This window comes from Melopsittacus undulatus, chromosome 12, assembly GCF_012275295.1.
Source record: "Melopsittacus undulatus isolate bMelUnd1 chromosome 12, bMelUnd1.mat.Z, whole genome shotgun sequence".
Lineage (NCBI taxonomy): Eukaryota > Metazoa > Chordata > Aves > Psittaciformes > Psittaculidae > Melopsittacus > Melopsittacus undulatus.
In genome coordinates, this window is record NC_047538.1 from 13,092,561 (window position 1) to 13,113,186 (window position 20,626).

Consider the following 20,626-nt stretch of genomic DNA (forward strand, 5'->3'; position numbering starts at 1 on the left):
TGACAATTTAAAGTAGTGTGTAGTTGTGATTACTGAAGAACAGGTATGTGAGCTGGTCAGGTGCCCTCGCATTGCGGTAGTGGCTCACGTTTGGCAGAGAGCTTATTCCCACCAAACGTAATCACAGCTTGATCTGTGTGCATTTAAGCTGCAAGGTACAGACATGCTTGAAATCTGTCTCTTTTTGAGCCACAATGTGCCAGTGGGTTAGGCAAAAGGGGCATGAAGGTACATGAGATGGAAGCACTTCTACTTAAGATGACCACATATTTGCTCAGAACTTAAGCGCTAGTGATGAGGTGTGTGAAGATTCATGTTTGCACCATGTAGTAACTGAATTTGAGAACACAGAATGATCCTGCTGGTGATACACAATCTTTGTGGATGCTAAAATATGCATTTTAAAAGGTGTGGGTTCTTGACACTTCACCTAGTCAATGATTACATGTGCATTCCTCTCGTACTGTGAATTCAAACATAATGAGTTTCAATGAGCTGGTTTCCGTAAGCAGAACAGTACAAAAATCAAATGGTACACTTCAGAGAGCTTTTAAGGGAAGATAAGTGGTTACTGCTACGAGGATGTACCGTCCCTAGTAAACGGTTCACTGCTTGAGCAAGGATATTCAAAGGATATCAGTACATAGAGATCTGCGCGAAAAGGACAAGACGGACTTGTAAATATGCTTGAAAGGTAAGCGGAAATTAGAACCTTCATTAGGCTATTCCCCTCAGCCTCAAGTGCTGTGTGGGATCTTATTCAGCAGACTTTTGTGACAATGGGACTTTTTTAACACTCAGATGAAAGCTTGCCAAAAGAGAATTGATGGGACCTGACTAACAAGTCTGAATACACTTAAGTCTAATAAACACATTCTAGTTGAATGTCAGAAGAGCATTTGAAAACATCTTTTCCAGTATTTGGGAGAATAGAACTATTTTAAGAAGAATTTTGATTTTAAATTGGGAGTGAATGTAACAGTAATGTTCTGAATGGGTTTCTAAAACTTTATCTAAGTAACTTGCATTTTTGAGATTGAGTTTGACAGTTCTGGGTTTCTGGAAGGTCCCCAACTAGAAAACACTGTGAAAACAATGTGAAATGGGGTATTCTGCATTTATTTCACCATTCTGCCTTTTTTCACTTCATAGTTTATGCTGGGTGTCTTAAAATAAAAATTGTTCTATTTGACACTAATATTTCTTCAGGGGGAAAAAAGTTGCTTCAAGAGGGAATTCTTGTCTCTCAGTGAGCTCAGAGTTTGCTTTGTGTTGGGCAAAATACTGCCTACATCTGAGGGGAAGGAGGCAGCAAGTCACACAGGATGCAGGACAACAGGAAAGGAACCAACATGGTGCACTAGCTCTGAGGAAGGCTTTTACCTGTGTCAAATGGAGTTACTGAGTCTCTCCAGAGACTTCTCTTTACTCCTGCTCAAGGCAGGCCCAGTGCCTAGATCTGAATTTGGAAGCCTCTTTGGGCTTCTTTATGGCTTGATTGAACTCTGCTTAAGTTCCCTTATCACTGGTGGAGATGAAGACTGCATAGAATCATAGAATAGTTAGGGTTGGAAAGGACCTTAAGATCATCTAGTTCCAACCCCCCTGCCATGGGCAGGGACACCTCACACTAAACTGTATCACCCAAGGCTTCATCCAACCTGGCCTTGAACACTGCCAGGGATGGAGCATTCACAACCTCCCTGGGCAACCCATTCCAGTACCTCACCAACTTAACAGTAAAGAATTTCTTCCTTATATCCAATCTAAACTTCCCCTGTTTCAGTTTTAACCCATTACCCCTTGTCCTATCACTACAGTCCCTAATGAATAGTCCCTCACCAGTATCCCTGTAGGCCCCCTTCAGATACTGGAAGGCTGCTCTGAGGTCTCCGCGCAGCATTCTCTTCTCCAGGCTGAACAGCCCCAACTTTCTCAGCCTATCTTCATATGTGAGGTGCTCCAGTCCCCTGATCATCCTCGTGGCCCTCTCTGGACTTGTTCTAACAGTACCATGTCCCTTCTATGTTGAGGACACCAGAACTGCACACAGTACTCCAGGTGAGGTCTCATTGAGAGCAGAGTAGAGGGGCAGAATCACCTCCTTCGACCTGCTGGTCACGCTTCTTTTGATGCAGCCCAAATACGGTTGGCTTTCTGGGCTGTAAGTGCACACTGCTGGCTCATAAGACTTCAACTTAAATCTTGCAATGGGTGAATACAAGAAACTTCATAGTTTTAACTTCCAGCTCAATACAAAAATGTATCTCCTGTCTCATTGCGTGGCCTAGAATTTACTAGATTTAAAATATCTGCTCTTTTTGAAATCTAGATACTTTAGTCTTGAGTCAGCTTTCTACAGAAATCTGTATCAGACTTGAATTGGGAGTGATTTCTTAGATAAGAGAGACGGTTGTTAATACTTTGCTTAAAGTCTCTAAAAGACACCATGTGGACAAGGTAGAAATAGGTATGGAAAAGAATGCCTGCTAGTCACCATGAAGATCAGTACCTCGTAGGAGAAGCTGTCTGCCTGCATGTGTGCTGCTTGGGGAATGTCTTGAAGCTAATGGCCAAGTGCTGGCTACTGGGCTGGGGCTGGGAGTACAAAGAACAATTAGGAGTGGTGCTGAGGTATGCAGCCATTGCATGATGGGTTTAAAGCACAAACCTCTTGGGTTAAAGTCTGTGGTTAAAGTTCTAGATGTTGTCGGTGGATGCTTCCCTCAGTGCTTCATTCAAGAACAAGGCAGTGCATGAACTCCCTTGTCATCTTCTGGTATTCCACTCTTCTCTCTCCCCTGCTTTCTAGTTGGTGCATCTCCTCTTTAAGTTCTCCCAGTGCTTTCCCTGATGATGGCAGGTTCCTCATCTCTACAGCATACCCCAGTCCTCTTGGCAGAGAGGTCAGACTCTGTATTTCCTTCTTGACACTAGCTAGCCTGTTGCACTGGATTCTTCTAATTCAAATAGTGTGATGTTTAAATAACTTTGTGAATGTTGTGACACATCTGAATACAGCTCATTTGGGTTGCTCATACAAGTGTAACTCTAGTACTTGCTGGTCCTCCCCCTCTCCTAATACAAATTAAGACAGATTATCAGACTACATTATAAATTCCATGGCTAGAATTGGCTGTTGGAACTGTATAACAGTGAGAAATAATCATATTGCTTTTAATGGTTTTATAGGCTTTTTTCCTGGAGACCTATTGCTGCTGCCAAGCAGCACTGTGTGACTGAAATGCTAGCCAAGCTTCCAAACAGCTGGATTTGGCAGAAATTTGGAGGTTAAAGCCAGCCTCAGCAGACAATAGCTCATGAGGTGGCCTGCAGCTGGTGCTCCGCACCCAACAATAAATCCTAGTGGGGACTTGAGGCTCAAAAAGACCACTGGTGCAAAATTCCTGCAATGCACCTACCCAGAGCACAGGGAAGTACTGAAAGGTGTGCTAGAGAATGGATATCTGCAGGCTTCTGATCCATCTCCCACTTGCCATACAGAAAACAAATGCCTCTTTGGCTCTCTGCTGTGCTACAGCTAGGAAGGCAGTAAGAACTGTGCAAGCAATGTTTCCCCCAGGGTCAGGCCTGAAATAGGTGAAGGAACTTACAGGAGTTGAGCTGGCAGTTAAGGCAGAGAGGATTATCCTCAGCTGAGTTTTCCTTCTGTACTGTTTAAGAAGAGAAAGCTGCAGATTTTTAGCTCATACATTTGTTTCTTCCTTAGTAGGATCAATCTGACAGATTGCACAGATGCACTTTTATCAAGAGCATTCACTTTTTCTGGCCCCAGTTGGGCCACAGAGGGCAATGTGGTCCCACAGTGCAGTACAGAAGCAGTGCCTGGCAAGCAGTGTCTTCTTCATGGCAGTTTGTGTGCTTGTTCCTGCTGCCAGTAGTGTGTGTCTGAGGGACTGGCAGCGGGCCTGGAGCTTCACCCGAGTTTTACAGAGTGGGCTGGGGAGCCCTTTTCAAGGTCTGTGCACTCACCAGGCAGCTAGGCACTCTGCTTGAAGCTCTTATAGGTCTAGGAGATGCTCACGAGCATCATCTGAGTCCAGAGAGGAGGTGAAAGATGAGAGCAGAGGTACCAACTGAGGTTTCCCCTTCTGCTCTCCTGCTCACAGCATATCTTGCCTGGCCTGGCAGTGGGGCAGGCAGCTGTACAGAATTACACAGCCCCAGCCAGGAGCCTACGGGTTAACTCACCCACCAAGGCGCTTGGGTCAGCCTCTGCTTGCAGGACAGCCCAGCATAGAGCAGCCTTCAGATGAAAAAAAGTACCTTCTGCCTGGCAGGGGCATAGATAAAAGATCCCCTGGCATTTCTTGTGAAGCCTGGAGGAGACTGCCAGTGCTGAAGCTGAGCTCCCCCTGCCAACAAGCAAAACTGCCTTTAAACTCTGAGGCTGTGTGTGAGCTATTGTTGGGAGCATAATGGCTTCTCTGTTTCCCTGCACAGTCATTGCTCTGCTAACACGCCACTGGTCTCTTCTAAAAGTAGTTGAGTGTAAATCAAGTTCTAGAACCTGGAAAGAAGTTTCATCCATTTACCTTTTACTGCCCTCAGTTGACATTTGTTTGCAGAACAGCAGTAGATTTACACCCTGGTTTGAGCTGCTTTACTTGGAGATACCAGTGCTCAGAATGAGACTCACAGATACAGGTTTTGGTTAAATACCTCCTAATTGAAGTAACAGGAGTGGGGCGGGTGAGGGGACAGTGCTTACTGGTCTCCTCCCTCTGAGAAGAGTTTTGGTTTGGCTGGCCTGGCCTGTTTCCTCTAGTTACCTCAGTGTTGGCATGCTCAAGGCTCCCTAATCCTGCTGCTGCTGGGAGGCACTGAGTGCTGCTCTGGCTGCTGGAGTTTGCTCTACTTGGGGCTCTTGAACATCCACAGAGGGTAGGGTTGATGGGTCCACTCTTCACCCACAATGCTATGGATTGGTTTGTCTCTGAACATGGCAAGATGCTTCCAAAAGGTAAAGGGCATTTTGCCTATTACACAAGTACAGTAGTCAAAGTGAACACCCAGAACTGCTCTACAGAGGGGGAAGTCAGCCCCTGAAGGCAGTATGGTGAATTTAAGTCTTTTTGATGGAATAATCTTGTAATAGAAAAGGAAATGGGTCAAAGTGTAGCTATTCAAGATGTATTTCATCAACTGTCAGTCCCAACAAGGTGGTAGTGACTCTCCATCCCCTCAATAGATCTCAAATCTTCCTGGTGTGTATCTGTAACATGCATGCCAGAGAGCTCCTTGGTGACTTCTGCTCACTCACAGATGAACTGTAACCCTGTGCACCCCAGGAGAAGCTATGCGCGGGACTGGGAAACCTGGAGACGTGAGCACTGGCCATCACCCTCTGGAAATGGCAGGCTCATTGGAGAGTGCTCTGGCCAAGGGCCCTGGACAGGGTGGGATGCTGTGCTCACACCAGGGTGTGCCAAATAGTGTGGCCAGGGTTGCCAAATGTGTTTTGCAGTGGTCATTCATAGCCTTCTGGACAGAGACTCCTTCGCAGCCATGGTGTTTGAAAACACATTATATAAAGTTCATTTCTTTTTTAATTTTTCCTCTGAAAATGATATGACTAACATCAGTTATGTTCTGCTCTTTGAATTTCCCTTCTCACCTATGAATCTGCTGGTTTTTTTTGATGTATGAGGTTGCCTACCTGCTGCAACTAGCAAGTTGCTGTTGTGGCCTTTTCCTTTCTGGTAACACTTCAGAGCTTTCAGGTGCTCACTGAAGCAGATCACTTTGCAAACAGGTTGGCAGGAATGGGTAAAGGGGAAGCTGATAAAAACCTTGAAGTTGTTAGAATAGTTGTTCTGCACAGTATTGGCAGGGGCATAGAAATGGTACTGGCAATGCCCATAGAAAAGGTCTTGATATGAATCTGAGTGAGCAAATATTTGTAAGACCCTGTTTGTGAGAGGTTCGGGGAAAGAGGAAGCCATTCACTGCCCATAGCTCAAGGGCTGGAAAGATGGGAAGGAGTCATATAGAGCCTCACTATGTGGCTAAGAATAGGGAGGAAAAGATCAAATCCAGCCTGCATCCAGGGTGTGGACAGGATGCAGTGCCCAACTCCATCACATTACAAAGGGCCAAAGGCCTTGCCAGTGTGTGCGGGAGAGGGAAATCTGGTGAAGACTCTCTGATTGGTATTCCTGACTTGATTTAGCATCCAGATAAAATCCAATCTGACACTGGGCCCCTGTTCTCCCAAGCAGAGCATAACTTAAATGCTCGCTGAACATCTAAAATGTTCAGAGCATAAAGTCATAAAGAGCTGGGTTGTCCTATCATCTTTGAAAGGTAACAGTACCAGGACATGTTGAATATCCTCTTCCTTCTTGATAGTCCATTTAAAAATGGGACATCACCCTGTTGTGAATGTCAAGGAATACAGAATTGGGCTCACATCTCCCCTTGCCACTCCTTCCCAAACCACCCTTCCATGTGCAGAGCTTCAGCTGCTGGGGGGTAGAAGGGGGGAAACAGTGGATGTGAAAGGCAGATGAAAAGGCTGTTCTTGTGCCTGATCATCCGCTTTCTAGTTCCCATGCACCCCAGAAGCTGCAAGGTTGACAATCCTGTCTCATCCCACAGGAAGATGAAGAAGTGCTATGTGGTGACTGGAGTCCTGACTGTAGCCCTGCTGGGGCTCATCTTGTTCCTGGGTCTCTTCTTTGGACTGCCCTCTGACTCAGGGGACACACACACTTACAAGAAGGCAGCTGTGGCGACAGACGCGGGGCAGTGCTCGATAATTGGAAGGTACCTACTAATTGTTCTGTGACTCGCATTAGCTCTGACACCTCTTGCACAAGATAAAACTGTTGTTTCCCCAATGTCCAGGTGCAAGCCTGGCAGTTGACCAGCACAGGTCATCTCTAAATTCCCTGTGGAAAGAGGAGGCCATAATAAAACCTGGGCCATTCCTCACCAAAGTTACTGCAGTTGCTCAAAGACAGCATAGCAAGCAGAGATCCCCATGATCTTTCATGAACAATGGGAACAAGAGATGCTTTTTGAGCTCCTTATAAAATCCATTTTTCGAGCTGTCCTCTAGTCCCAGATGCAAATGCTGAGATTACAGGTTCCTCTGAGCATTGTCATTTCTCATGTGAATGTGTCTGGGATGCCTGTTCCCACATGTGCTTTGACACATCTTGGTGTTTCCAGACTAGTGTGGATGTGTCTCTGAGGGCTGATCTGGTCTGGAACTGGACCATTAGGATCTGTTCTCAAAGCTAATAGAAGCTCAAAACTTCTTTTTCCTGAGGAACCTATAGACAAATGGGCATTAGAGAATCTGTCATAGCTGCTCTGATGAAGTTAATTGACTGCTCACAGGTAGCTGAGACACTGTAACATGTCACCATATGATGTCTTCTCTTCTGCTTCACAGGGACATCCTTCAGCAAGGTGGATCAGCAGTGGATGCTGCAATTGCAGCTATGCTCTGTGTAGGACTCATGAATGCTCACAGCATGGGCATTGGAGGGGGTCTCTTCTTTACCATCTATAGCAGCACAGGTAAGCAACAGGGCCATACACATCTGGAACAGTTTGATAGCTCTTTACTCAAGCAGGTGATTTATCCTACCTGAATAAGGGTAAAAGATTGATTCTCACAGCTTCTGGGGGAACACACTATCCTCAAAATAATTGCGAAGAAACTGGCTCATATTGATCAGACTTTAACAGAGACCATGGCTGTGTATTGAGTCCAGAGCTAAACATTGTCTTCCTCGCTCTGTCATTAAAGGAAAAGTGGAAATCATTAATGCAAGAGAGGTGGCTCCAAGCAGAGCATCGGAGGACATGTTTGGGAACAACACACAGCTTTCTCTAAAAGGTATGGCAAAAGCTATTTCATTGCTTTGGGGGGACCAAATAACTCCAGCATTAGCTCCTACTGACATGTTTAAATTAAGAATATTTCTTTAGATTAGCTCCTTGCCTATCTCCAGGATTTCTCACCCAGAAATGTCCTCTAACTTACACAGTCTGCAAACTCTGTTCTGACAACGCAAGCTAAAAATAATACCCTTTAAACTAGTTATTCACCTCAGAACTTCCTGCTTTTCACTTTGTGAGAATGCAGGTGAATCCAAACCACTGTGACTGGTTCTGTCTTTATACCTTTTTGAATAAACCTTTGTGGATCGGCTTAGTTCTTGTCAGTTCAATATCCTCCCTAAACACCTTTGTGGTGGCTTCAATTAATGGTTGAAGGGCTTCAGAGAAGAATTAATTTCCTTTCAGGGCAGTATTTTCTAATCAAAACCAAAAGGAATGCTAACTGAGCTCTTTTCATGGTCACTCCTGTAAACAAGGAGGAACAGCATCTTGAACAGGGTTTGAGAAATGTGTTGAACTTTAGGGAGGTGCCAATAAAGACAGGATTGAAACAAACTGCTGCATCACTGTGCAGTGCAGTAATCAATATATTGCAGTTATAGTTACAATGCTGCAAAAAGGCTTTTGGCTGAAGTATGTCTGTGTCCTTGTACTGTAGTGTGTTCTCCTCTGAGGGACTGGAAACTGCAGGTAGCTGTGATAACTTCTGTGTTCTGAGCAGCTTTTCTCTGCTACAGAGCCCACTAAGGGGAAATAACCCAACAATGTGAGTTGACAGGAAGAGGATAGAGGTGTTCAACCTCTGTCTGGTGCAGTCCACAATATGTAGGCATGTTCATGTCGGACAGATTAATTCCATTAGCATTGTATGCATAAAATGAGCTGGTAGTATATGTAGTATAAGTAATCCCTGCCTAAAAACAGGGCTAACATAGGAGCCTGCTCTGCCTCTGGACTCTATTAATCACTTTCTTTTTTTTGCTATGGAACACTAATACATACCTCATCTGCTCCAGGAGGACTGTCCATTGCTGTGCCAGGAGAAATCCGTGGATATGAACTGGCTCACAAACGTCATGGCAAACTGGCATGGGAAAACCTGTTTCTGCCCAGCATCAAGTTGGCAAGAGAAGGGTTTCCTATTGGGAAAGGCCTTGCAGCAGCAATCAAATCAAGAGAGGAGTCAATTGAGAGCAATCCCTCACTGTGGTAGGTAGAGCAGTCTCACTGTAGTAGGTAGAGCAGTTGTTCTCTGCAGAGAAATTTGGGGTAACTGCATTCTAGCTGAAAAGTCTTTGTGTTTGTGTAATGTAGCATCTGTGAGGAGCATGTCTCCCCTCCATTGGCTGCACTCACTGTGCTTGATGTTATTCCAGCTAAATAATGTTGCCAATTTTAGGAATGTTCGGTCCTGACCTTTAAAGAGAGATAAATTCTGGTCTTTTAAAGTCCATTTGTCTGAGCAAAGGTGGAATCAGTGTACTTGTTGGGATAAATCTGTCAGACAGCAATGTATTTTCTGAATCCTCAGCTTTTCCTCATGCTGTAAGTATATCAAGCTAATCTTACCTGCAGCTGGGGAGATTGCAGAGTCTCCTCTAACATTTCTCCTGCTATCAGGCAGTGGGAATTTGGATCATGTCTTACTCTTACAGCCAGCCCTTCCTCAAATAGTGCCTCTCACCATCCACTTCTGGCAGTGACTATGAGCATAAAGGGTTTCCAGTGCTCCTCCAATTTAAAGTCAAACCCTTCCTATCTATGTCCAGCCCTACTGGAGATGATGCTTAAGCCTCTCTTTTCCTTAAAATCTCTGGTAGGTGCAAGTTGGTTTCCAATCCAGTTGGGATGTACAGCCTGGGCCTATCTCTTGTACTTCTATCTGGCAGGCCTACAGCAGCACATTTGTGATTCTTGATGAGGGAGTGTCCTGGGTTCAGGACACTTAAACGTCATCAGGGAGCTAAAGATGAAACTGTCTATCTCAAAGTGCTCTGACAAACTGGGATTGAAACACGTTCTCCTGGACTCACTGGAAGCTTTGAGCCTTATAGCTTCAGTCTGCCCTGAACTGAGCTGACTGAGTACAAGGGCTATGGCCTCTCCTGGGCATCTTGAGGGAGTTGTTGGGCCCCTTGGGCAGCTAGGGAGGGTGGCCTGGCTTGATGAAAAGTGTCAACACTCCCTCCTGTAGGCTTCACTGAGCAAATTCTGAACAATGTGGAATCTCAGATCAGGAGCCACTGTTCACTTTTATGTCCCAGTGGAAGATTTGAGGATCCCTGGGGCATGGCTTACACAGTTTCTCTTCTCTCCAAGAAGCCTCTAGCACGAGCACTAAAATACTGTGTCAACTGGTACAGGTACACATAGTGTTGAACTTGTCCCTCAGATCTGATCTTCTCAATCTCCTTTCTCTGTTAGTGAAGTGTTCTGCAAAAGAGGGAAAATTCTGCATGAGGGCGATATCATGAAGATGCCTAAACTAGCCAACACATACGAGACTATAGCCAGAGAAGGAGCAGATGCCTTTTACACAGGAAGCCTGGCAAAACAGATCATCGATGACATCCACAGTGTAGGTGAGAAACAGGACATCTGTCCAAAACAGCATGAGTGACCTGACTGCTGCTGCTCAGCACCCAGGGAGGAGCCAATGACTTGCAGAAGCCTTGGAAGCGGGTCAAGCCCGCTGCCCGAAATGCTGCCTCTGAGAAGCGTGGCAACAGGACCCTCAAGAAGTTCTTAGCACTCTAATGGATGCATTTGAAACTCAGTCTGAAATAGATAGTGCATGCTGTGCATTTCTGTACCATGAAGTCTAGCAAGTCTATTTGTTTCTGGATGTAGATAGTGGATACATGCTGTTTACAGAGCATGAATCCAACAAATTTCTACCTAAAACATGACGTGGTCCTGTAAACTCTGAACTTGTTCAATCTCTTGATACCACTAGATGGTGGTAGTATCATATCCTTACTAGCTACAATTGGCTAGCTTCAATGAACTTCATATGCATAAGTCATTTGTGATGGTTAATTATTGTCTTCCCCCTTCTGTTAAGAAAGACAATAGAACATAAAGTGATTCTGTTTGTGGGGTAGCACAAAGCATCAGCACCCAAAAGCTGCATCCTCCTTCTGTAAACAGGATTCTTAAGGACTTTGTTACCTGACCTTGCTGGTGTCCTTTGTAAAAAAAAAATAAATTAAAAAAATAGGATGGATGACCAGATTTTTGGCTGCTGTAAATCAGCCCAACTTCAAGCGGAGGCTGTCTGAGCCTCAGCTGGATCTATTAAGGAATAAATTAATCTCTTGTGCATCCATCTTTGCTTTCTTTACCTTGCAGCTCTTTAGATTTGCCCCTGTTCCCTCCTGTCCTTGCTGTGATGCTCAGTGATGGAGTATTGCCTTATCTTCCTATCAAAGATCACATAAACCCACACTTACAGTTTCCTTTTCTTTTCCAGGGGGCATTGTCACATTGGAAGACCTGCGGGACTACAATGCGACAGTGATAGAAGACCCCATAGCGATCACACTTGGGGAGTTCACTCTCTACACACCTAGTGCCCCTCTAAGCGGCCCTGTGCTAGCGCTCATCTTCAACATACTGAAAGGTGAGTGCCCCTGAGCAGTACCTTGCAGGCAGCAGGACTGTGAGGGCTCCAAAGACAACACCTTTTTAGTTTTGGAATCTGTGCCTCCCTTGGTAGCCCTCCAGCAGGTGTGAAGTCTGATACCCCAGGAGGGATCAGAGATGTGGAAACATTTCTCTTCTGTTGCAAACTCCTTCCTTCTTGAAATACACGTGTGAGAGGGAAAATATGCTTGTGACTGGGGCACTTCCCTGATACCTGCATGTGCGGAAACTAACTTGTACTTGAGGCTTTTTTGGAAAACATCTGCAAAGTAAAAAGCCTGCTGGTGATTCCTGTAGTGTTCAAAACTGCCAGAGCTCCTGTGTTCTCTGTGTGGAGATTATGACAGTCCCATGATTACATCTGTGAGAGACTGGGCTTCAAGATTATACCATTTAACAGAGGTTTATTTGCAATCCATTGACCGTGTACTTTCCTTTGTTGTTCACAGTTATTTGTCTTCTGTTGCCAGGATATAATTTCTCTGCTGACAGCATCAAAACAGTGGAGAAGAAAGGTCTGACTTACCACCGCATTGTGGAGGCCTTTCGCTTTGCCTATGCCAAGAGGACTTTACTGGGAGATCCCAAATTTGTCAACATTACAGAGGTACCTGGCAAAAGCCTTTTCTTTCTGCAACACCAAGACTGGCTGGAGCACGACTTAAAGCTTATGGGTGACTAAACTGTTAGGGATGCTCTGTGACACCTGATATTTACAGGCACTGTAATATTTCTGAATCCAAATGTGAAGTCCTGTATGACTCATGGCTGAGTATGAGTGATATAAATGGAGGAAACCTTCCTGATGTAAGAAAAAGCAAAATCCTTAATTCATGAAACATCTGACTATATTTAGGGCTAACCCTCCATGTTTTCATAGTGCTTGAAGCCTTATTAGATGACATCCCTGTGGCTTTCTAACCCCAGTCCTGCCTAAAGTAAATGGACCAACATATGGGAAGGGCTGAGGCAGGAACCCTTCTTTTCCCAGCTTCACACTTTGTGCTTTTACTTCTGTGACTCTGCAAAAGCAGCAGGATCTGAGCCCAGCCCAGCTTGATGAATATCAATTTGCTGTTTACAGAGCAATGATCAGAGCTTGCCTTGGCCTAGTTCTCTCAATCCCTTTCCTCTCACCTTTGAAGCAAACATAACACTGCTTGCCTACGCCTTACAGCAGTGTTGATGTAAAGTGATGACAGCTTTCCATAGACCTGCAATGATAGATGCCGATTATCTCCCTACACAAAGGGCTGCATTGTACCAGCTGCTTTTGTGACTGCTTAAAATGATTTTTGGTACAATGTCCATCTCTCAAGAAGGAGGAATGCCCCTGCTGGAAAACTATAGCTTCACTGCTGGGATTTACCACTCTTCCGTGCTCTGAAGTATTGGATATCAGCCTCATAACTACATGTCACTTAAACTTAATCTGCTGTGTAACTGCATTGGATTTCTCTGACAGGCGATCAGAAACATGACGTCTGAGTTCTTTGCGGATAGTCTCCGAAGGAGAATCACAGACAACACCTCCCATCCAGTTGACTACTATGAGCCAGTATATTACACTGGAGATAATGCCGGTACATCCCACCTCTCCATTGTGGCTGATGATGGCAGTGCTGTGTCCGCCACCAGCACCATCAACCAATAGTATGAGCTCGGACATTACTTCCATGTAGGCCTTTGTCATCTTCCTAGTGGTGGTTCTGTGGTTGGTATAAAACATCACTGAACTGTCACCTCTCTGTCGGGGTAGTGATGAGTAGCACTGTTGATGGGCCAAGTTTGCAGGTCAGTTCTTAACACTGGCTGGGTCAGAAAACAAGATGTGTCCTCTCTCATGTGGAGTTCACCCACCAAGAAAACATGCACTGCATCTGGATCTTATTATAAGCAGTGGTATCACTGCTGGCTCTGATTTCCCAGACAGGAGTTTGAGCTAATACAGCTGGCCTGGAAGTGCAGTGTTTGTCTTTGGGTGCTGGCAGGAAAAGCTGTGTTCCATACATGTAGCTTTAAGCTTGGAAGGGGGGTGAAGGTTCTTTTTGTCCATAGAAAATGTCTCCAGCTTGACACATCAAAGCAAATCCTCAGTGATTCCCCAGTGTGGCAGCCTATGATGGAGTGCCATTCTGCCCACTGGAAAGGGAAATAGCTGTATTTAGCTGCTGTGCTGTTCTTTCTCTTGGGGTCCTTACAGGGGAGCTGTACAGCAGGGCTCTGGGCTGCCTTTCCTCTTTGTGTACTCATGGTATAAAGTGCTTCCTTCCCCCGAGAGGTGACAGAACATCCTTTACAAGAGGAGAGATTGGAGAGTAATTCCAATCAAATTCCAGGTTTGACACTGCAGTAATTCACCTGAAGGTTCTCCTGGATTTGCTCTAGTTTTCACATATTTGCACCAACTTGTTTTCTCTAGCTTTGGCTCTGATGTACGATCCAAAGTGAGTGGCATCCTATTTAATGATGAGATGGATGACTTCAGCTCACCTTACATAATCAATGGATTTGGAATCCCTCCTTCTCCAGCAAATTTCATAGCACCAGGTATGAACTATAAATTACCTTTCTGACTCCAACTTTTGCTTATGTCTTGCATATTAATACTGTGGTGTCTGCAAGGTAGGCTGCAGTATGTCTGCCATCAGGCATAGAGCTGGGCCTTTCTGCAGAGGATGGCAAGTCATCTGGCATCCCTGGCAAGAGCACAGAACCAGCCCCTGGTGCAGTCCTGAAGGAGAGGCTGTCTAAAGAACAACTTTTGTGTCTGACTCCTTCCAACAGCCAGAAATCCTTTCCCTGGGAGCTCAGCACATGTCAAATGAAATTACTTAGAGCTGCAAAAGATTTCTTTGAACTGATTTAAGAGGGAGGCAGCAGCAGGAGCTAGCTACAAAGTGTTAGATGGCACCACTCAGCCTTCTCCCTGTGCTGCCTTGGGAGCTGTAAGACAGCTTTGAGTTGATACAGCTCACATACCTAACCCAAGCAATCTGCTCCACTACTGTTTCCTGCAGACCCATATAAATGCTACTTAAGCAGGTTGGGATTCTGCTAACCTGTGTTTTGGAGATGGACAGGGAAATGAAAGGACAGGAAGGAATGTGCTGTAGCATATTGGAGGCAGCTGCATTACAGACAAGCCCAGCTGGGACAGGACTATGAGGAAAGGTATCTTCAGCCTCTGTGTGAAGAACCAGGGCTGAGTTTGCATTGCAGGCGCATGAAGGAGATGGGTACTGGGGGTAGTGGGATCTCCAAGGGCTGACAAGACACATGGGCTGAGTCAGGAAGGTAGATACTGAGGCTCTGGGTTCAGACATGGGGGCAGGAGCTGGCAGTTCGTAAGCTGCAGGCGGAAAGCTGAGCCTGTCTTGCATCTCTGACCCCAACAGGTAAACAGCCAATGTCCTCTATGTGCCCCTCCATCTTGGTGGATAAAACGAAGAAGGTCAGGATGGTGGTTGGTGCTTCTGGAGGAACAAAAATAACCACAGCAACAGCACTGGTATGTGATGATATGGGAGAACAGGTGACATGGCTAAGGCCAAACAAGGCTGGGGAGAGGCAGTGTTTGGGGTAAGAGGCTGAAGTCTGCACCTATGCTGTGACTGTGGCTATAGCTCTGCTGTGTGCCAGGGGCTTGAAAGGGAGGTTCCTGCCTGGCCTCCTGCAGGCCAGACCTCCATCTCCAACTCCTGCCACAGCTACAAAGGGTCTGCTAATCACTTCTTTCAGGGACTCCAGGTCTTTTCCTTTGGCAAGCTGTTCTTACCACTTGCAGAAGATTTTCGACTTCAGTTTAGCTTTGACTTCTGTTCTCTGGATCTCCATGAACTAGTCTCTTTTGCTACTTTAGAACCATTGCCTTCCAAAATCCTGAACTTTGGATGAAAGTCACACAGAGAAGCTGAATAAGACCTTAGGCCAGGCATGGTCTCAGGCCATCTGACAGGCAGGCTCTCTGTGGGCTGCTGGGGCAGCCCTTCAAATGCCCAGCTAGCCTAGAAGTGAATGCAGGAGGAAGCTGTCTCCTGTGCCAACACATACAGTTGTGCACATCACATCAGGCTGGATCTTGCTTTCTGGCTCAGGTAAAGAAGTCTCTGTAAAAACTGCTACAAGCAGCTTTCTAGCCCTTCATCCCAAAGCTGTTTTCATTTGCAAGCAGCTCCAAATTACAATTTAAGCATGTAGAGATGAACCAGGTTTAAGGAAACCAGTTGCACAGTAACAGGAGGCTGTAGCTGTGTTTGCTGAGGTGACTGCTGTGTCAGCCAGCATTAGCTTAATCACAGCATCATAAATCGAGCTACAATAGCTTGAGGATCTGATCCTTGTACTATGTTAATTTTAGTAACTCCTAGTCTCTTTGTGTGGGAATCCTCCTAAGCATATATAAAATGGCTTGCTGTACCTGTGTTTTGGTTAGCTGAGAGGGGAACCACTGAAAGCATCTGGGACCATAAACTGTGCCTTTAATGGTCTCTTGTGAACATTCTTCAGATAACTCTGCCTATGTTGCTACAAGGGTCAGGCTTCTATAGAGACAAGTAACTAACACTGAGGCTTTTTGCTTCTCACAGGCAATCATCAATTCCATCTGGTTTGGCTATGATGTGAAGAAAGCCGTGGAAGAGCCAAGAATTCATGATCAGCTCTTTCCCAATGTCACAGAGCTTGAGCAGGAAATAGAGGAGGTTTGTCTAGCTGGAGTCTGGGGTGTGTGAACTTATACAGGCTGGGTTCCTAGTTTTGGGAAGACGTGCTTGTGGAAAATCATGGAGCTTTGCCAAATGTTCCTAGGTGAGCAGTACTGAAGCTGACAAAGGTTAAGTACTGTTCAGAGTGTACCTTTAGTCTCAGTCCCATGGGTTTGAAGGGGTGCATTCAAACATGACCTACATCTGAAACTGAGGGTATGTATTTTTTTGCATTGTTGTTTGGCTCACAAAACTTGCAAAACACAAAACCACATCAGGCCCCAACCATTCAGCAGTCTAAATCCAGTGACCCTCAGGAAAAGCTTGTCCTATTGCACAACCTCCCAGTTGTGCTGGCACAAAGTGCAGGAGGATGCCTAGAGGGACTCAAGAACAAACTTGGAAATCTTCTCACAGCAAAGGTGACTGTGCAGCACTGTTGGTGTGAGGGCCAATGGGAAAATCTGCCTAGCCCTGCATACCACTCACCTGAGCTGGCAGCTTCCTTCATCCTGAGGGATTACATGTCCCAGAGGCCTGAGACTGATGAAGTCTTTGTATATATCTCATCTCACACCTCTATATTAGAAAAAAACACTCCTACATAAGGCAGTTTTCTTCATCAAACTATGCAGAAGATCCTCCTTTAATAATCATCTTATTAAGGTAACAGCTGAGATACCTGCCTGCACTGGGGAGGATGTCCTGCTCTATACAAGTCCTGTGTTTTCCCCATTCCCAAAGAGGTTCCATCAGCTTTGGCTGTTTGCATATGAATATCAGAGGCTCCATGACCAGAACAGTATTGGTAGCTCACACTAAGCACCAAAAATGCCACATCTTCCCAGTTCCACCTCCTCAAAAGCAGGGCATGCCAGTGAAGAGGAGGAACAGCATGTAGTTTTAGATCCACCTAATACAGGCATTTGAGTAGTCACGGAGGATGCAGGTTGCAGCACATGTGCAGCTTCTCTCCCATTGTCATTATTCACTTCTGCATTCCAGGTTATAGAAGAAGAGCTAAGGAAGAGGAAACACAACACCACGCGGGTGAGCGGTGGTGCTGTTGTGCAAGCCATTCTCAGAACAGACGAAGGATGGGCTGCAGCCTCTGATTCCCGGAAAGGTGGCTTCCCTGCAGGCTACTGATGTGGCTCAGCTCCTTTTCTTCTGTGGTCTAGTGACACTGAGGTGTGTTTGGGGAGAAGATCCTTTAGGTCTGCAACTCAGGGACTTCTCACAGGAAAGAACAAATTTACCTGTGGTTCTATTGACAGAGCTGGGACAGTTCTCTACAGCCATGACTGAAGTGCCTCATGCTGCAGCAGTCTGCTAAGACAGGCATGTCATGTCAGGGCATGCAGTACTTACTCCAAAAGACTGTTTCACCTTGAAGGGTTTGCTCCCTGTCTCCTCTTCAACGCATGAACTGGGTACCCAGAGTTTCTGAATAAGCTCATCTGAGCTGCAGGAAGTGTTTCCCCTGCACAGTGTCAGCTACCAGGAATGTCCCTGTCGCTAGAGAAGAGTTGTTTTCTGTTGAGTAGATGGGAGTTACAGGACTCTGGGGACTGGAGTTTTTTAAGTTACAAACTAATAGGTCTATGCCTTAGCAGGAAGCCCAGCTCTAGACTGGGAGAAGCCTTCACAATCTCACTGCTCTTTCTTTTAACTAAAGATGTTTCTGCTTTTCACTTCAGTTGGTTATTGGAGGTGTGTAAGTGGGGAAATGGCTTCAAACTTTTTTATATTTCTGTTGAGAAGGTCTAAAGGGAAAATGCTACCTGTAAAACTCTGAGCACAATAAATGAACACGGAGTCACACATTTTTCATGCCTGCACAGTTGCTCCTGTGAGCAGGGATGGTGGGAGTCTGGGTGAAAGAAGCTCTCCTGAGGTTTTTTCTTTTCCTCACACCTCTGATGAAACAATGAGTTAAAAAAAGTTAAATCTCCAAAACAAGGTGGTTTTTGTCCAGTTTGCTTCTTACCACATCAAACTGCAGGCCTGAAATACCAGAGTCTGAAGAAATGAAACCTCTAGAGAAGGGCACCCTGCAGCTACTCTTGTTAGAAGGTAAGTTACCATTAATCAGACAGTGAATGACCTCCCAGAAATCCGTATCTGATCTGGAACAGCTGAGGGTGTTTGTAACTATGCATGAGGAGGTTTTGGTGTTCACCTATCAGCATGGACTAATACTCAGCCTAAAAACAAAGCCAACTATTCCAGCATGTTGTCAAGCTCTAGGGATGTTTATAAGTAGCAGTAACTGAACTCAACTATTTGGCTTGTTGGAACTTCCCGTCAGTTTGGAAAAACCTTAAAATACAGAATGCACTACAGAGAAAATGAAAGGCTGAGATTTTAGGAATCGGGCCTCTCTTTCCCAACAGTTTCTGGAATTGAGGAGAGCCTATTTTCAAGGAATAAACTATATCACGCTTAAAGAGTCATAACTTTAACATGTATATTTGCTTCTATCACTTCCACTAAATGAGAGGCTTTTACCACAGGTTGCCTGGGATGTGCTCTGTGCTCTTTTTTGCTGTTACTGATGACAGAGTGTTAGATGCAGCAAAGCAGTGGTTGTAAATAACCCAAAGTCATTGTGTTCCTTTAAGAATGAGAGTGGTTTGGGGACAAACCTTTATCCTTTTATCACTGAACTGAGTGCACTGAGTCTCCAGAATGAAAAAGTGTTAGTTCTGGAAACACCTGCATTGCAGTCCTCTCTCAAAAGCAGTCCTCTGCCTGTGTGTCAGGGTAGGCAGCAGTTTAAGGAGAAATTCCCAGACTGGTTTAAAACACTTTATTAAAAATATAATTTAAAGACTTCACCAGAAAATAGAGCAGCTTCTGTACAGCGATGCTGGAACAATCTGTGTAAGCTAAGTACAAAAATAATTCTCTCCTGTTGGCACGAGCATGAATGGGGAGAGACCGGAGTCGGAGGCTCCTGACTCAAGCAGATCTCAGCAGCGGTGAGGAGGTGGCAGAATGAGAGCAGAGATCCTACGGAAGGTGCAGTTCCTCAGCTTCACCAGATGTTTGCTAGTGAGGACTACAGGCCTACTGCAGTGGGAGATCTGCACTCATTCCTTTCCACCTTGCAAATTAAAGCTCTGGTGGGTTTTAAAAACTGCTTAATTGGCTCAGTTTCAGTGTTAGTAGCAAAGTTGTTAAATCACCGTGAGCTCTGGACTACGGGTAACATTCCCACACTTTCCTGGTGGGAAGCAGCTGTGATAGTGCTGCACTGGCAAGGTAATGGGCTGGATTACAGAAGTAATCAGAAGTTAATGTAATTGGAGGTTTAGTTACCTGGTGACTTGCTTTTTTCTGCTACCCAGACATGATGGAGCATGGCCTAAGGCTGCCCAAAGCTTAAAAGGGAAGGGAGAGCCACTCTGCCTGTCTGCAGCCAGTGCCGGTCTTGGTTGGGTTTTGCAAACTCTAGCTCAGTTGGGCTTGCCAGAAATAACTTCAGATCTGTGTGGTTCTGAAATGTGAGCTGCAGATGGTGTCTGGTGCCCAGAGGTGCACCCCATAGGGGGTTATTTCCGACACTATAACCAATGTACTCAGGAACAGGTAGCTGGAGTGAAGGAAGGACTTAATGACAGTAGCAAATTATGTAGATAGAAGATGACTGCCAAAAACCTCCAATGGAACCACTTCCAAATGGACATAAACTGCCCCCCCTTGCAAACTTCAGGTTTATTCCCTGGCCTTATTCACATTCAGCCACATTTTAATGTTGACTAACAGGGTGCTGTGTCACTTCTATCGCTAGAGTGAGCACTGCTAATGGAGAAACCAGTAGTCCTTCCTGAACCAGGGCATTTAAGATATATTCTACTAGGACAAGGAAGGAGGGGGCAGTGCATGCAGCTGGCTCTCCACATAACAAACTTGTCTTTCAGATTCATGATTAAGTGTTTGCACTTATGATCTGGCAGCTCAGAATTCCCTCTCATTAAGCTCATACATCAGAATCCCTTCTCATACAAGCTGCAGTCATGCTATAGTCCTTAGTGTACAACTTCTGAAGGAAAATGTGTCTGGCTCTAGTCAGCTTGACTCAGCACATCATTAAAGAGCAAGTGAAGGCTGAGATTCCAACAAGTCAATGACTTTATTGGACAGACTATGTGGGTAAGAATGTGGACTTCAAACCTATCTGACCTTGTTTGCAAGTGGGGTTGTGCATGGCCTTGTTTGGGTTTTAATAGTATGTGCCCAAGTACATGTTATGGTGTCTACAGAGGAATTTTGTTTGTTTGGGTACTAGGAATATCATGGGCTACGTGTGATATAAGAACTAAAATACACAAGGGAGGCCTCTCCTAGTGTCTTGCTCTGGTTTGGCTTCAATTTCAGAAACACACATACAA

General features: G+C 45.3%; 1 protein-coding gene across 6 annotated transcripts in view; it reads left to right on the forward strand.

Annotated features, from left to right (window-relative positions):
* GGT1 (gamma-glutamyltransferase 1) overlaps positions 1-18,057 on the forward strand; it is a 32,323-nt gene extending 14,266 nt beyond the window's left edge. For 5 of the 6 annotated variants that reach the window (XM_031047825.2, XM_031047827.2, XM_031047828.2 and 2 more), the window contains 12 exons: positions 6,622-6,789; positions 7,424-7,551; positions 7,784-7,873; positions 8,895-9,087; positions 10,303-10,460; positions 11,351-11,500; positions 11,994-12,130; positions 12,989-13,176; positions 13,946-14,073; positions 14,922-15,034; positions 16,113-16,226; positions 17,235-18,057. In XM_031047825.2, the coding sequence (XP_030903685.1) occupies positions 6,626-6,789; positions 7,424-7,551; positions 7,784-7,873; positions 8,895-9,087; positions 10,303-10,460; positions 11,351-11,500; positions 11,994-12,130; positions 12,989-13,176; positions 13,946-14,073; positions 14,922-15,034; positions 16,113-16,226; positions 17,235-17,378 (1,707 nt within the window). In that variant the 5' untranslated portion in view covers positions 6,622-6,625 and the 3' untranslated portion in view covers positions 17,379-18,057. Of the gene's footprint in view, positions 1-558; positions 695-6,621; positions 6,790-7,423; positions 7,552-7,783; positions 7,874-8,894; positions 9,088-10,302; positions 10,461-11,350; positions 11,501-11,993; positions 12,131-12,988; positions 13,177-13,945; positions 14,074-14,921; positions 15,035-16,112; positions 16,227-17,234 lie in introns of those variants that run through there. The other variant, XM_034068229.1, reaches the window with a different exon arrangement.
* The last annotated feature ends 2,569 nt before the right edge of the window (positions 18,058-20,626 follow it).